Source organism: Halictus rubicundus, chromosome 15 (assembly GCF_050948215.1).
Source record: "Halictus rubicundus isolate RS-2024b chromosome 15, iyHalRubi1_principal, whole genome shotgun sequence".
NCBI classification, from domain to species: Eukaryota; Metazoa; Arthropoda; class Insecta; order Hymenoptera; family Halictidae; genus Halictus; species Halictus rubicundus.
Window position 1 is genome coordinate 2,130,362 of NC_135163.1, and position 14,405 is coordinate 2,144,766.

General features: G+C 34.8%; 2 protein-coding genes across 2 annotated transcripts in view; both read right to left on the reverse strand.

Moving 5' to 3' along the window:
• The window catches only part of LOC143361687 (serine protease ea-like), a 3,621-nt gene extending 2,138 nt beyond the window's left edge, over positions 1 to 1,483 (reverse strand). The window contains exon 1 of the mRNA XM_076801279.1: positions 1,276 to 1,483. Coding sequence (XP_076657394.1) covers positions 1,276 to 1,339 — 64 coding nt within the window. The 5' untranslated portion in view covers positions 1,340 to 1,483. The remainder of the gene's footprint in view (positions 1 to 1,275) is intronic.
• The window catches only part of LOC143361718 (transmembrane protease serine 9-like), a 24,918-nt gene extending 10,542 nt beyond the window's left edge, over positions 1 to 14,376 (reverse strand). The window contains exon 1 of the mRNA XM_076801311.1: positions 13,798 to 14,376. Within this exon, the coding sequence (XP_076657426.1) occupies positions 13,798 to 13,894 (97 nt within the window). The 5' untranslated portion in view covers positions 13,895 to 14,376. The remainder of the gene's footprint in view (positions 1 to 13,797) is intronic.
• Between the last annotated feature and the right edge of the window lie 29 nt (positions 14,377 to 14,405).

Here is a 14,405-nt window from a genome sequence, read left to right on the forward strand (position 1 = left end):
TTTTATCAGAAAATATCGAAAATATGTTGGTAAAAGTTCCGTAAAAAAAAATGAAAAATAAATAACTTTCCTTTTTGCGTTGACGTTCTAATTACAATTAAGGGGGGAAACCTTGTGTAAAATGAATTTTTTAAGTACTTTTTCTTTTTTTGTTTGAATTCGTAGGAAATTTCCTCAGGAACACAATAAAAAAGTAAGAAAGTGATCAGAGATGTTTTTGTACGTTATTATCAAAATAAAGTGAACGGTTGTATTTGACGCCTCGAAAAGAAGAGAAAACTTGGTATATAATATTTTTTAATTTTTTATTTAAAACATTGATATTAACAATTGTTCATAACATATAATCTGTTTTTTTCTTATCAAAACTTCGCCATATTTGCAATTTCGCAACTTTTAATAAAAAGAGGGTGTCTTGTTGTGCGTTTTTGCATAAACTAACGATTCCATTTTGATTTTTTTGTTTCAGATCATTTTTCATTTACAAGATACCATTTTCAAGCTGCCATTGCACCATTCTTATTTACAATTAAAATTTATAATAAATATTTTTCTGAAATATGACATTAATAAATAATACCCTAAATTTTAAATCAATCTATGCATTACATTTTTCAAAAAAAAATTCTTGAAAAACGCCATTTACGCAAGGTTCTCCCCTGAAACTTGTGCCGGCTACTTCGATCCTCAGTCCCTCCATGTCGTCTCCATGTTATTCACTATATCCGGCAAACTTCAAATAACGTAGGTTTCTCCACGGTCATTGATAGTCCATACTCGCGGAGTTTGATCATTCTCGGAGGGAAGTACTTATTAAGCTTTTCAGTGGAAGCGCTCCAACATTATCACAATTTTTCAATGGTTTTCGATAATTTGAGGAAAAAATGTTTTAAACAAAAATTGAACAGTATTTAAACACCTACAAACTTCTATATATTAAATTAAAGAAAAAAGTTTTTTCGGCAACAAATGACAATCATTCCGATTTTATAAATATTAAAATACAATTTTGATTTCATAATGTTATAACTGACGGTAAGACAAATTCAAAGACCGGCTATGTTATTTGACATAACTTGTGTCTATAAACAACGCCGAAATAGTTTTCCCTGGATTTTCAGGCTCAATACCCCTGTGTGCGTCGAAGCGAAAACGAAAGGATCGCTCTTTCTTTCGTGAGCGACGAATTAAACGTTAGCGTTCTATTTCTTTGTCGAGATCGGCGATAGTCTTTGATCTTGGGGACGTGGATACTCCGTTGGTAATTTTACTTACGTGCATTGACAGAGTACAGTATCAACGCTTGGAGAAACACGCTCGAGACGAGGAGGTTCATCATTTTCGATGCGTCGTTTCGCGTGAACAGAATGATTCTTTAGTAGCGGTCCTGGAATAGCTGTCCAAGATCCTTGGAAAATTCGATGGACCAGCGAAGTTCGTGGCCGTTTTGTCGAAGATCGGGATACAGACTGACGATTCGAATGAGCAATGTTACTCTATATAACCGGAGTCACGATCAACTGGTTCCCCTACTATTCCAAAATGTTAGGATTATGACATCGCCATTGGCTCATTGGCTCATTGGATCGTCGTCGGATTCGGTAAACGCGTTGTTACGTGCTCGTGCGATATTACTTACGTGCGGTACACCCCTGCAGAAGAAGAGCCACTAGCACGGGGAGAAGGATGCGACGAGTCTGCTTGTTATGCTTGTGCCTAATCTGTTTAATGGCGCGCTTCTTTTCGCATCTGAAAGACGTTCAAAGATCAGCGATCTGCGATCCCGTTAAACTGATCCGATTCGATCCAATCCGACGCAATGCGATCCAATCGTTTAGACAATCGCGTTCCTATTTACACTTGCCTGTAGCCAGTAATTTTTCAAACTGTGTGCGAAGCAGACAAATTGGATTCGAAAACTGTTTGTTTTCTGGTTCCGCGGAGAACGGATGCCCGCCCGATGGTCCTTGACGTCAGAGTTGTGCAGAATTACAATTGAGTTACGCCAGGAATTATAATTACAAAGTAATTGAATTTAATGGGATATGGGTATATATATAAAGAAAGCACACTCTTTTGTAGCACACGGAATAGAGATTATATTTCAACAAATTCTCTAATAGCACGTCGTCAGACACGTCTTTACGGTTTGAGAGAAACGTCGCGAATAAAACAAGAAAACGAAACAGAGGAGCAACAGTTCAATATGAACATCAGAGGATCGAGGGTCCCATGCCGGGGACAACATACAATGTATATTAACTGCAGATACAATGTATATCAAAAGCCGATTCAAACGATCCTTCCTTCTAAAGAAATAACAGATTCATTTTGTTCTGTTTATGAAATAAATTCCAACACGCCCCCTCAAAATAAATCTATTATTTTAGTAAAGACATGTCTTCCTTGTGCTTCGTCTGGGGCTAATTACATATGGTCCAACATTTGTTGCTTAGGATTAGGGAAACCCAGAAAAACCTAATCAGACCATATAAAAAAAAACTTGTACTATCACAACTATAATTCTATATTCATTATAATCTTATTTCTATATTATTACTATTATTACTGAATATATTTTTTTTTTTTTATTCCAGGCCCATCTTTGCTCTAAATTCCTTAAATTTAGGTGCTGGCAATGGCTTCGTAAGGGTGTCTGCTAGTTGGCTATCTGTGGGAATAAATTCAAGTTTTATGACATTCTTTTCAACTTGTTCTCTTGAGAAATGGTACTTTATATCTATATGTTTCGACCGTTTATGGCTGCTCGGATTGTTCGCAATATTAATACAACCCATATTATCTTCGAATATTATTATTGGATCAGAGACACTTATATTAATACTCATTGCCAATGATCGTAACCATAGTGCTTCTCTCACAGCTTCAAAAAGAGCCATGTACTCTGCTTCAGTGGATGAGGCTGCTACTGACTTTTGTCTTCTACTATTCCAACAGATTGTACATTGTTCATACATCTTGAACAAATACCCTGTTGTACTTTTTCGATCCGTATGTTCATTGCCTCCCCAATCTGAATCTACATATGCACTCAATAGATTTTTAGAATCGTTTTTAACATAAGTTAGTTTAATATTAGCTGACCCTTTCAGATATCTAAGAACCCTTTTAAGGTTTTGCCATAGTTCGCTATTATTTTTATTTGAATATTTACTTAAAATATTTATTGCAATACTTAAATCGGGTCTTGTACAAATCATTATGTACATTAAACATCCAATTAAATTACGGCAAGGTGCATTGTGTTGTTCATCCGAGTTTAAAGCTACGTAGTCTAATACACTTGGAAGAGGTGTACTAACTGGTTTGCAATCTAGCATATTAAATTTCTCAAGCACAGTCTTAATATATGCACTCTGATCTAATGTTATTTTCCCATTAGTTCTATTCACTTTTATTCCAAGAAATAGTTTGATTTCATTTAAATCTTTCATACAAAATCTATCTTTCAAATAATTTTTGAAATTTTTCATTGCTTCAATCTCAGCCGTTATTATTACTAAATCAACCACATATAGTATCACGTATATATTCTTTAATATACTCTTTCTATCTAGAATATAAATGCAACGATCTGCTGATGAGTTCCGGAAGCCTTTTTCTACAAGAGCTTTTTCAAACATCTCAAACCAGCATCTAGCTGATTGTTTAAGACCATACAAAGCTTTATTCAATTTACACACTTGATTATTATTATTGTTACACTTGACACCCTCAGGAATTCGCATATAAATTTCTTCCTTTAAAATACCATTTAAAAAAGCTGTTTTTACGTCCATGTGGTGGACTAATAAATCATATTGATTTGCAAAAGCTATAAGAAATCTAAAACTAGACATTCTAGCTACAGGTGCAAATGTTTCATTATAATCTTCTAGATATTTTTGACTAAAACCACGAGCCACTAGTCGAGCTTTGTATTTTAATGGATTTCCGGATTCATCATTTTTGATCGTAAAAACCCATTTGCAGTCGACGATGTTTTTATCTTTTGGCCTCGGTACCAAATCCCAAGTTTTATTAATAATCAATGAGTTTATTTCCTCAGCAATAGCTTGTTCCCACTTGATCCTGTCTTCTCTCATTTTAATCTCTTCAAAAGAGGTGGGAATTTTTAAAACTATTGACTGGGCACACAAAAGATAATCATCGTCTCCATCAAATTCTTCATACGAAATAGACGGTCGTTGTTTAATTCTATCACTCCTTCTAGGTTCAATGCTATCCTTTAATTCTACTATTTCATTTTGTTCTGGTCCCGGCACTCCTGCTATATCTGTTTCAGTTACAGATTTATTTTCCATGTGATCTACCATTACTTTTATTCTTGGCTCTAGTATATCTGATTTATTGTTATCAGATTTCATCCTCTTTAATACATCTGATTTTTCATTATCAGATTTATTTAAACCACACTGTATATCTACTGATTTCGGCACCTCTCGAGATGCATCAGTTTCACATTCCATATTTATTTTCTTTATTACAGGCCGAGATTTTAAGTAATTAATTTCGTCAATGATCACATCCCTTACTATTTCAAATTTCCCATTTTCTACGTTCCATACTTTATAACCATTTGGTACAAATCCTACCAGTATACACTTGTAAGATTTTTCATCAAATTTCGATTTCCTAACTTTATTATGGACGTATACTGTTGAACCAAAAACCCTTAAATATTTTAATTTGGGCTTCTTAGTATGCCACAATTCAAATGGGGTTTTATCTACACTTAAAGCTTTCGACGGGGTTAAATTAATTAAATATGTAGCAGTTAAAACTGCTTCTCCCCAAAATTCTTTTCCTAAACCTGCACCGTTTACCATTGCACGTGCTTTTTCGGTTATCGTTCTATTCATGCGTTCTGCAACGCCATTTAATTGCGGAGTCCGCGGGACCGTCAAATGATAGCTTATTCCTCTTTGTATGCAATAATCTTTCATTTCATTCGATAAGTATTCTCTGCCATTATCACAATATAGATTGACAGTTTTTAAGTTAAAACGCGCTTCACTTTTTGCAATGAAGTCTTTAAACACTATGAAAACCTCTGATTTGTTTTCAAGCAAATATGTTACGCAGTAATGCGTATACTCATCAATGAATGTAATGAAATATCTTTTATCATTAATCGTAGAAGGAGTGATCGGGCCACAAACATCTGTGTGAACTATAAACAATGGTTGCCTGATGTGACTCTTATCCTTTGCCTTTTCAAATGGTAATTGTGCTTGTTTCCCATTAATACAAGCTTCACAAAGATAATCGTCTGGAATTATTTTTTCGAGATAAGTCACATCTTCTACCATTTGTCTATTTTTCAATTGTAAAAATTTTGTTTTTCCAATATGCCCTAAACGCTTATGCCATAGTTCATAATTATTAATTATTCTCCTAGGCATATAAGAGTTCAATAAATTTACTCTTTTCTTTGTAATTCCAAAAACCATAGATACCAAATTATTTAAAGGTTTACCATACATTACCATTTTTCCGTCTTTAATAATCTGAACACCTCTCTCGTTGAAATTAATACTCATTCCTTTCTGCTGCAATCTGCTGACTGATAATAAATTATACGGCACGTCAGGGCAGTACAGCACATCTCCAAGCACGCCTTCAATGCCCATGTTGCTGGTTACAGGTATTTGTCCCTTCTTTGTGGCCGTGATATACTGTCCATTCTTAGCAGTCAAAATCTTCATAGGTGGGTCTAACTGGATCGCGTGTGAGAATACACTGTCATCGTTTACGATATGATCCGATGCACCGGAGTCGAGGATAAATGTTAATTTTTCACTTTTCGCAACTTTATAGTTTCCGGTCATAAAAGCGTAGCCAGAGACATTTTCATTCGGCACTGCTTGAGCCGTTTGAATACTGTGTAAATTTTGATTATTGCTGCTTTGTTCTTTTTTATATTGAAGCCTCTTTTTAAAATGGTAGCAATCTTTAATCATATGTCCCTTTCTTCCACACTGGTGACATTTTCCAGCAAATGATGATTTGTTGAGTTTAAATCCATTTCCTCTTCTGTAGTGTCCTTTGTGGTTTCCTCTTCTAGATTGATTTCCAAAATTGCTCGGTCGTTGATTTCCTCTTTCCATCCTTTGTACTTGCAGCACTTTTGCACTGTTGTCTACTTTTTCACTTTTGATTTTGGTTTCGTGATCTAAGAGTCTTTTCTTCACAATATCTATGGTAATATTCGCTTCTGTTAACATTGTCTCAATGACAGTCGATACCGTGTCGTAAGCTTCTGGTAAGCTCGATAACAGGATAGAAATTATTTCATTTTCCCTGGCAGGCACACCTGCAGCCGACAAATCTGTTATCAATTCATCGAATACTTCGAAGTGGTCTTTTAGTGAAGTATCACTCTTCATTTTTAATCGTAGCAAGCTCTTTCTGATTGACAATTCTGTAGCCGTACTCTGGCTTTCATAGACGGAATCTAATTTGGTTAGAATAGATTTCGCCGTACTTCCTGGCGTATCGTATTTGAGGTGCGTGTCCGACAAATACTGCACAATCGCACATTTAGCAATACGCTCGGCTTTGGTCCATTCAGCCGTGATTGGATTCGGCGGCAGATCATCAACAACTTTCAGCACATCAAGCTCATACAGAAAATTTCGAATCCTGTGTTTCCACGCATTATATTTGATGCCACTAAACTGGGGAATATTTCTCCTGTCTTTAAATGTGTCCATTGTCACTTATACAAAGTATCTTACACTTAGTCACGAAACAATAAAAAACTACAAGTCAAACACAATTAAAAAATACTTAACAATTACACTAAGTACTTTACACAAAAAACAAAATAAACTAATAACTATATATAGAGTTAATGCAAAACGTGTCCTGGGCCCATAACCTAATGGGATATGGGTATATATATAAAGAAAGCACACTCTTTTGTAGCACACGGAATAGAGATTATATTTCAACAAATTCTCTAATAGCACGTCGTCAGACACGTCTTTACGGTTTGAGAGAAACGTCGCGAATAAAACAAGAAAACGAAACAGAGGAGCAACAGTTCAATATGAACATCAGAGGATCGAGGGTCCCATGCCGGGGACAACATACAATGTATATTAACTGCAGATACAATGTATATCAAAAGCCGATTCAAACGATCCTTCCTTCTAAAGAAATAACAGATTCATTTTGTTCTGTTTATGAAATAAATTCCAACAGAATTACATTGTAATTCAATCATATTGTAATTTATAATTAAGATCCTCATTCGATTAAATTACAAAGTAATTCGTAATTGCAATTTAACTACATCAATTACGAATCACGATGTAATTAAATTAAATTTAAAAATTAAAGAATAATAAAGTAATAGGTAATAAGAGGATGAAAGATCCATGTGAAGGTTTCAAACAGAAGGAATTTATTATTTATAAATTTATAATATTTGAACAGAAATAACTTCTGCGTTATAAATTCTTTAAATTTCAAACATAAATATAAAAAGCAGAAGAAGGAAACATGTCTCTACAATACCTAGGTTACGATACACAGGGTGTTAAAAAAAACCATTCAATATTCATATGGTATATAGGATACATTGTACTGAGTAAGAAAGCTTTAGTAAACATAGGTCGAAAGGTGAACCGTTTCTGAGATATAAACATTTTTGTTTGCTCGCATCACGATTCATTTACTACTGGCTTTTTGATATTTATAGAAAGTTTTTCACGTGTTAGGATTTTCCGCTACAGAACGCGGTTTGTAATCACTAAAGTAAACATCGCATGCGATGCAAGCAAGTGTTACGTATGGAGACGTTTCTCCACGTTCATTTCGATTAGAAGTTCTAATCTCTTTTCTGAGAACGAAAAGCGTCCCAACAGGCCCCTTGTTTAATGATTGTACTCCGGCTGGACGCAGCTGGCACGAAGCATGATTCAGTAACAGCACCGTACGATTTCTTAATATGGAAATCTTCAAAACATCCCCTTCTGGAATGTTTTGTCAAGATAGTCTTTGATAGGAAACATCCTGGCTAACCCTTCGTTTTACCCCTATAAACAAAAGATCCAGCTGCAAACCTTAAACTCACTAGAAACGACAAATACGAGTATGCGACCGTAGAATAAAACAGACATATTTCCCTCTCATTTTTAGGGTATATAAACCCATTCATTTTCATCCTCTTCGGTTAGTTGAGAAACGGTTCAGAAGTGATTCGGTCGCGGTATAGTAATCGTGCAGTCACGTCGCGTTACACGCGTAAGAGTCAGTTCTAGTGAGATCGGGTAAAAGTCCCTTTCGAATCAAACGTAACCTTATAGATTCCGGTAGTTCGTGTATATTCTATTTGGCTTTCAACAATCGCTCTCCGACCCCGCATTGCCAGTGCGTCAACACCGTGCAGCATAGGTAACAATTTCTCCAATTGTATACTTATTACATTCATTCGCGACACAGACAACTACAATTGTAACTATTCTAATTCAGAATATATTTGTTTTGTTTGTTAACTCGCGTAATCTACAACCCTCAATTATTGCCTAATATCCTAATCTAATAATTGAACGTTCCCACACGATACAATCTTACCGCTCGGGTTGTATCAATTAAAATATATATATAAGTTACGAGGCTAACCAATCTTAAATTCAAATCAACAAAGATTTCAATATTAACTAACAATCGAAACCATATTCCTGGGGTAACAACCCCTCGCCGGCCTCTCGCGTTGCTCGCAGCCCTGGCTCGTAACACAAGTAAATCAATCATGATACTAGCAATCAAAGATGTTTATATCTCAGAAACGGTTGACCTTTCGACCAATGTTTACTAAAGCTTTTTTACTCATGTAACATGTCTCTACTTTACCTAGGTTACGATATATATTAAAAGAAAAAATAACCACAATCATCTAATGAGACTAGGGATTGCAATACCGGACCAAAAATGCAATACCGGTATTCGGTATTTTTTTAAACGTTGTACCGGTATACCGGTATTAATACCGGTACTAGGAATTTTCATGAAGGTACAAAAACTCAGTTGTTTAATAGGAAAAAAAAATAACTAATTTATTGATTCGATATTTTTGAAATGTGATTGTAAAAAACATAATGCATCTATTGAACTGTCATTAAGCCTTGAACGTATTTTTCTGCACAAATTACCTGCAGTTGAAAATGCTCTTTCCGCATCCACGCTGGTTGGTGGTACTGTTAATAATGAGCGATATACTTGCTCTAAATATTTGCCTCGATGTCCTTCATCCTCTAACAACTCGGTCTCTCGTCTGATGGTTTTGGATAAATCTATTTTTTGTATTATTTTTGTATTATTGTTCGTAGCAATTTTTTTATCTATAGCTAATTGTAATTTCTTCTCGAGAGATAATTCTTTTTCGATATCAACATCAACATCATCTTCAACGAATTCTTCTGGATAGGTTTGTGTTTGGTTTTCATAAATGTTTTTGTGGAAATTGACGACGAACTTAATTAAATTTGACCTTGTTAGTTTCTTTTCTTCCTTTCCGTTTTCTTTTTTAAAGTCGTTATAATTATGTAAATACCTTAAAATATTTTCTAGGTCACTATGCCTTTCCTGTATACGAATTTTCAATGCACTGTATAATTCCTCAGACAGTGGCGTGTCCTGATCTTTAAGTGATTGCAACATAAAATTTATTGCTGCATTCGCTGTTAATAAGTTGGAATCCTTCCGACATAATGCTTCCACAGTCAGTTTTATTGGATGCAGAGCTGATACAGTTTTTGATATTAAATCGAATTCATTATCGGGAAAATTAATTTGTAAATTTAAGTCAATTAATGCTTTCTGAATTGGATTTTTTAATTTCAAAAATCGTTCCATCATCAATAACAAACTGTTCCAGCGTGTTTTAGAATCTAATATTAGCATAAGTTCTTTTTTTATTTCAGTAAGTACATATTTTTGTAAAACAGCACTTTTAGTAGGGGAACGTTTAAATATTTTAACAACTTTTCGAATTTTCTTAATTATGGGAAGCAATTCTTGGTAGGTTAACATTTCGTCCTCGTTACTATTATCTTCGTCATATTCAAATGAGGTACTTTCAACAATTGTAGTACTATTTTCTTCATTGTCACTCTCTTCGAAATCAGAATCAGAAGTTTCTAAATCCAGAGTATTTTGCTTCTTCTGCTCTTGATTTTGTTGATATAGCACACTGATTACTCCAAGTTGAATTCCATGAGCATAGCACAATTGCTGATTTGCATCAATCAACTTCCCAACTTTTTTCATCACCGTTGCTCCATCAGTAGTTATGCAGACAATATCTTCTTTTAGAGATAATCCATGTTCCTCCAATTTGCAGTTGACTACTTCTACACATTTTGTAGCTGGCATACTTCCTGAGACATGTGTGAGTCCTATATTCCAAATTTTCTTTTCTGAATGAATATTTATATTTAAATAACGTCTATTTCGTACACTTGTCCATTCATCAAATGTGAGACTAAATTTTGTACCATTTAATTTTAATTCTGTTAATTCTTTTTTCAGAGAATTGCGAACACTGTTACTATAGTTTATAACAGTTCTTCTTATAGTATTAATAGATCTTGGAATATTTTTGAAACCTCTTGCAATCAGTGACTTTCTCAATTCAATTGAAGTACAAAACACTCTGAACGGCAAACCATCTAATGCTGTCATTCTAGACAGAACTTCATCGAAACAGTCGGTTTTTCTATTGAAAAAATCTGTAATTTGCGATGTCTTTGGTTTCGTAATATCATTTTTAGGTGAGTTAGAATTTGTCTCGGATTCTTTTCTTTTCAATAAATTAATATTATGTAGTGTTTTTAAATGTGTATGTAGTCCGCTTGTACTTCCTCCAAAAACTTTAATTATCCTCGAACATGTTTTGCATCTCGCCAGCATACTTTTTTCATCATATAAATAGTAAAACCAAGCCGAAGTATTATCGGCAGATTTTCTATGTTCTTTGAAGTCATTCGTATTATTCATTACGGATAAATGAAACTAAAAACATATACATACGTTACACGTGTAAATATTTTGAACAATGAAGCATAATATATAATGTGTCCTTACCTATGAAAAAGAAACTCACCAATTTAAAAAATATCTAAATGTATAATATAAATATTTAAAACACTGCGCACAATTTCACTAGGACAAACGGAAGAGACAATTCGTTCGCAGTCGAGCGACAACTGAACTGTGTTCATCGAGATACGCGCCTTTACAGGCAGAAAAATGCCTCAAACGTTGTCGTTCATCGCCACAATGTTGCAAAGAATACAGCGGCATCGATACCACGCCGAAAAGAGCGCAGTGGCTTCAGCAGTCACCGCGGCAATGTGCTTTGATCGGCAAGCACAGATGCACACATCATGAGCGGCGAACGTATTTCAAATAAGAGCAAATGCCCCAAAAAAATATTTATTATTTATAGCTAATACCGAAAATACCGGTATTTTAGCTTAGCAAATACCGGTTTCACGAAATTGCAAAATAGCACGAAATACCGGTATTCGGTATACCGGTATACCGGCATTGCAATCCCTAAATGAGACTCATTAAACGGACACTAATATTATATGTAAGTAAAATGAAATAACAAAAAACAAAACATCTAATAACAAAAAACTGAAAAAAGGAACGTTTTTAGCTTACCACTAACCAATAATAGGAACACTTTGACGTATTACGAACAAGGAGGAGAAATTCTTCAAAGTTCTAGGCTATACATAATTTGGAGAGCTGTATCTTAATTATATTGTATTTCAATTACACATCTGATTAAAATAATTATTAATTGAATTAATTGAAAGGTTTGAATTATGTAATTCTGTTACGACGTAGTTGAATTACTAAATAATTGATATACAATGTAATTCAATTGTGCAATTGAATTACAACGTAACTGAATTAGTACAACTCTGGCAAATTAAAAACCGTGCATAGGTAACAATTTCTTCAATTGTACACTCATAAATTCACTTGCGACACAAACAACACTTGTAATAATTTCAATTCAGAATATATTCGGCCTGTTTGTTAACTCGCGTAATCTACAACCCTTAATTATTGCCTAATCTAATCTAATAATCTCGTAATTGAACGTTCCCACACGATACAATCTTACCGCTCGGATTGTATCAATTAAATTATATATAAGTTTCGAGGCTTACTAATCTTAAACTTAAACCAACAAAGATTTCTCCAACCTAGCGGATCCCCGGATTCGTATAGGGTGCGTGCGCGTACCTAACTAACAAATCGAAACCATATTCCAGGGGTAATAACCCCCTCGCCGGCCTCCCGCGTTGTTCGCAGCCACGGCTCGTAACAGCCAACGTATAGATGAAATTTTTCTGATTAAAATGAGATCACACACTATAGAATTTCGATTATATTTACTTATATTATGGCGAGTTACGATCACTTATTAAATAAGTAAATATGATCGAAATTATGCAGTGTTTAGACTCATTTCAATCAGAAATATCTCTCAAATATGTTGGTAAAAGTTCTGTAAAAAAAATGAAAAATAAAAAACTTTCCTATTTGCGTGGACGTTCTAATTACAATTAAGGGTTGGGGGGGGGGGGAACTTGTGTAAAATGAAATTTTGGAGTTTTTTTTTTTTGTTTAAATTGATAGGAAATTTCCTTAGGAATACAATAAAATAGTTAGAAAGTGATCAGGGATGTTTTTGTACGTCATTTTCAAAATAAAGTAAACGGTTGTATTGGACGTCTCGAAAAGAAGCGAAAACGGCTGAAGTGCAACTTTTTAAGAAAGGGGAAGATCTGTTTTATGGTCCTGGAATTAAGATTTCTTCACGATTTTTCTAGTACTCAAATTTTAAACACATTTTTCTCGAAACGCAAAATTTCGCATGCCGAGCAACGTAGCTCAAAACCTCGATCTTTATGAAACTAGGTATATATATTCTACAAATAATTCGCCTCAACATGACGAGCTCCGATTTTTTAATTTCTTATTTAAAACATTGATATTAAAATATAAACATTTAAACATATTTTCTGCAATATAAAATTAATAAATGATACAATAAATTTTCTAAATTTTTAATCTATGCATTACATTTTTCAAAAAAAAATTCTTGAACAAAGCCAATTACGCAAGATTCCCCCCTAAAACTTGTACCGGTTGCTTCGATCCTCAGTCCCCCTTTGTCGTCTCTATGTTCTTCTCTATATCCGGCAAACTTCAAATAACGTAGGCTTCTCCACGATCATTGATAGTTCATACGCGCGGAGTTTGATCATTCTCGGAGGGAAGTACTTATTAAACTTTTCAGTGGAAGCGCTCCATCATTATCACAATTTTTCAATGGTTTTTGATAATTTGAGGAAAAAATGTTTTAAACAAAAGTTGAACAGTATTTAAACACCTACAAACTTCTATATATTAAATTAAAGAAAAAAGTTTTTTCGGCAACAAATAAAAATCATTTTGATTTTTTAAATATTAAAATACATTTTTGATTTCATAATGTTATAACTGACAGTAAGACAAATTCAAAGACCTGCTGTGTTATGACCTTAAGTCTATAAACAACGCTGAAATAGTTTTGCCTGGATTTTCAGGCTGATTACCCCAGTGTGCGTCAAAGCGAAAACGAAAGGATCGCTCTTTCTTTCGTGAACGACGATTTAAACGTTAGCGTCCTACATCTTTGTCGAGAACAGCGATTATCTTTGATCTTTGGGACGCGGATATTCCGTTGGTAATTTTATTTACGTGCATTTACAGAGTGCAGTATCAACGCTTGGAGAAACACGCTCGAGACGAACAGGTTCATCATTCCCGATGCGTCGTTTCGCGTGAAGAGAATCATTCTTTACTAGCGGTCCTCGAATAGCTGTGCAAGATCCTTGGAAAATTCGTCGCGCCAGCGAAGTTCATGGCCGTTTTGTCGAAGATCGGGATACAGACTGACGATCCGAATGAGCAATGTTAGGCTATATAACCGGAGTCACGATCAACTGGTTCCCCCACTATTCCAAAATGTTGGGTTTAACCTTCCGGCGGGTGCGCCCGTGCACGGAGTTAAATGCTAAGGGTATATGAGCTTCCATTGAGGACATAGCTGACGTGTTTCGGGATCTAAAATGTTTAATACATTTATTAACACTGACTTTTCCTTCGGCATGTCCATGTACATGAATCCGTAGTAGTGGTGAGTAATCTGCAGATGCAGCGGCCGTGGTCCTCATGCCGAAGGAAAAGTCGTCGTTTTCGGAAAAGAAAAAGCTGTCTTTTTTACCATTTTTTAGATTGTGTTCGTATGCATACTTCTGAAGAGCTTCAGCGAGAAGAGTGCTGTTTCTGGTTCAATTGATCGACAG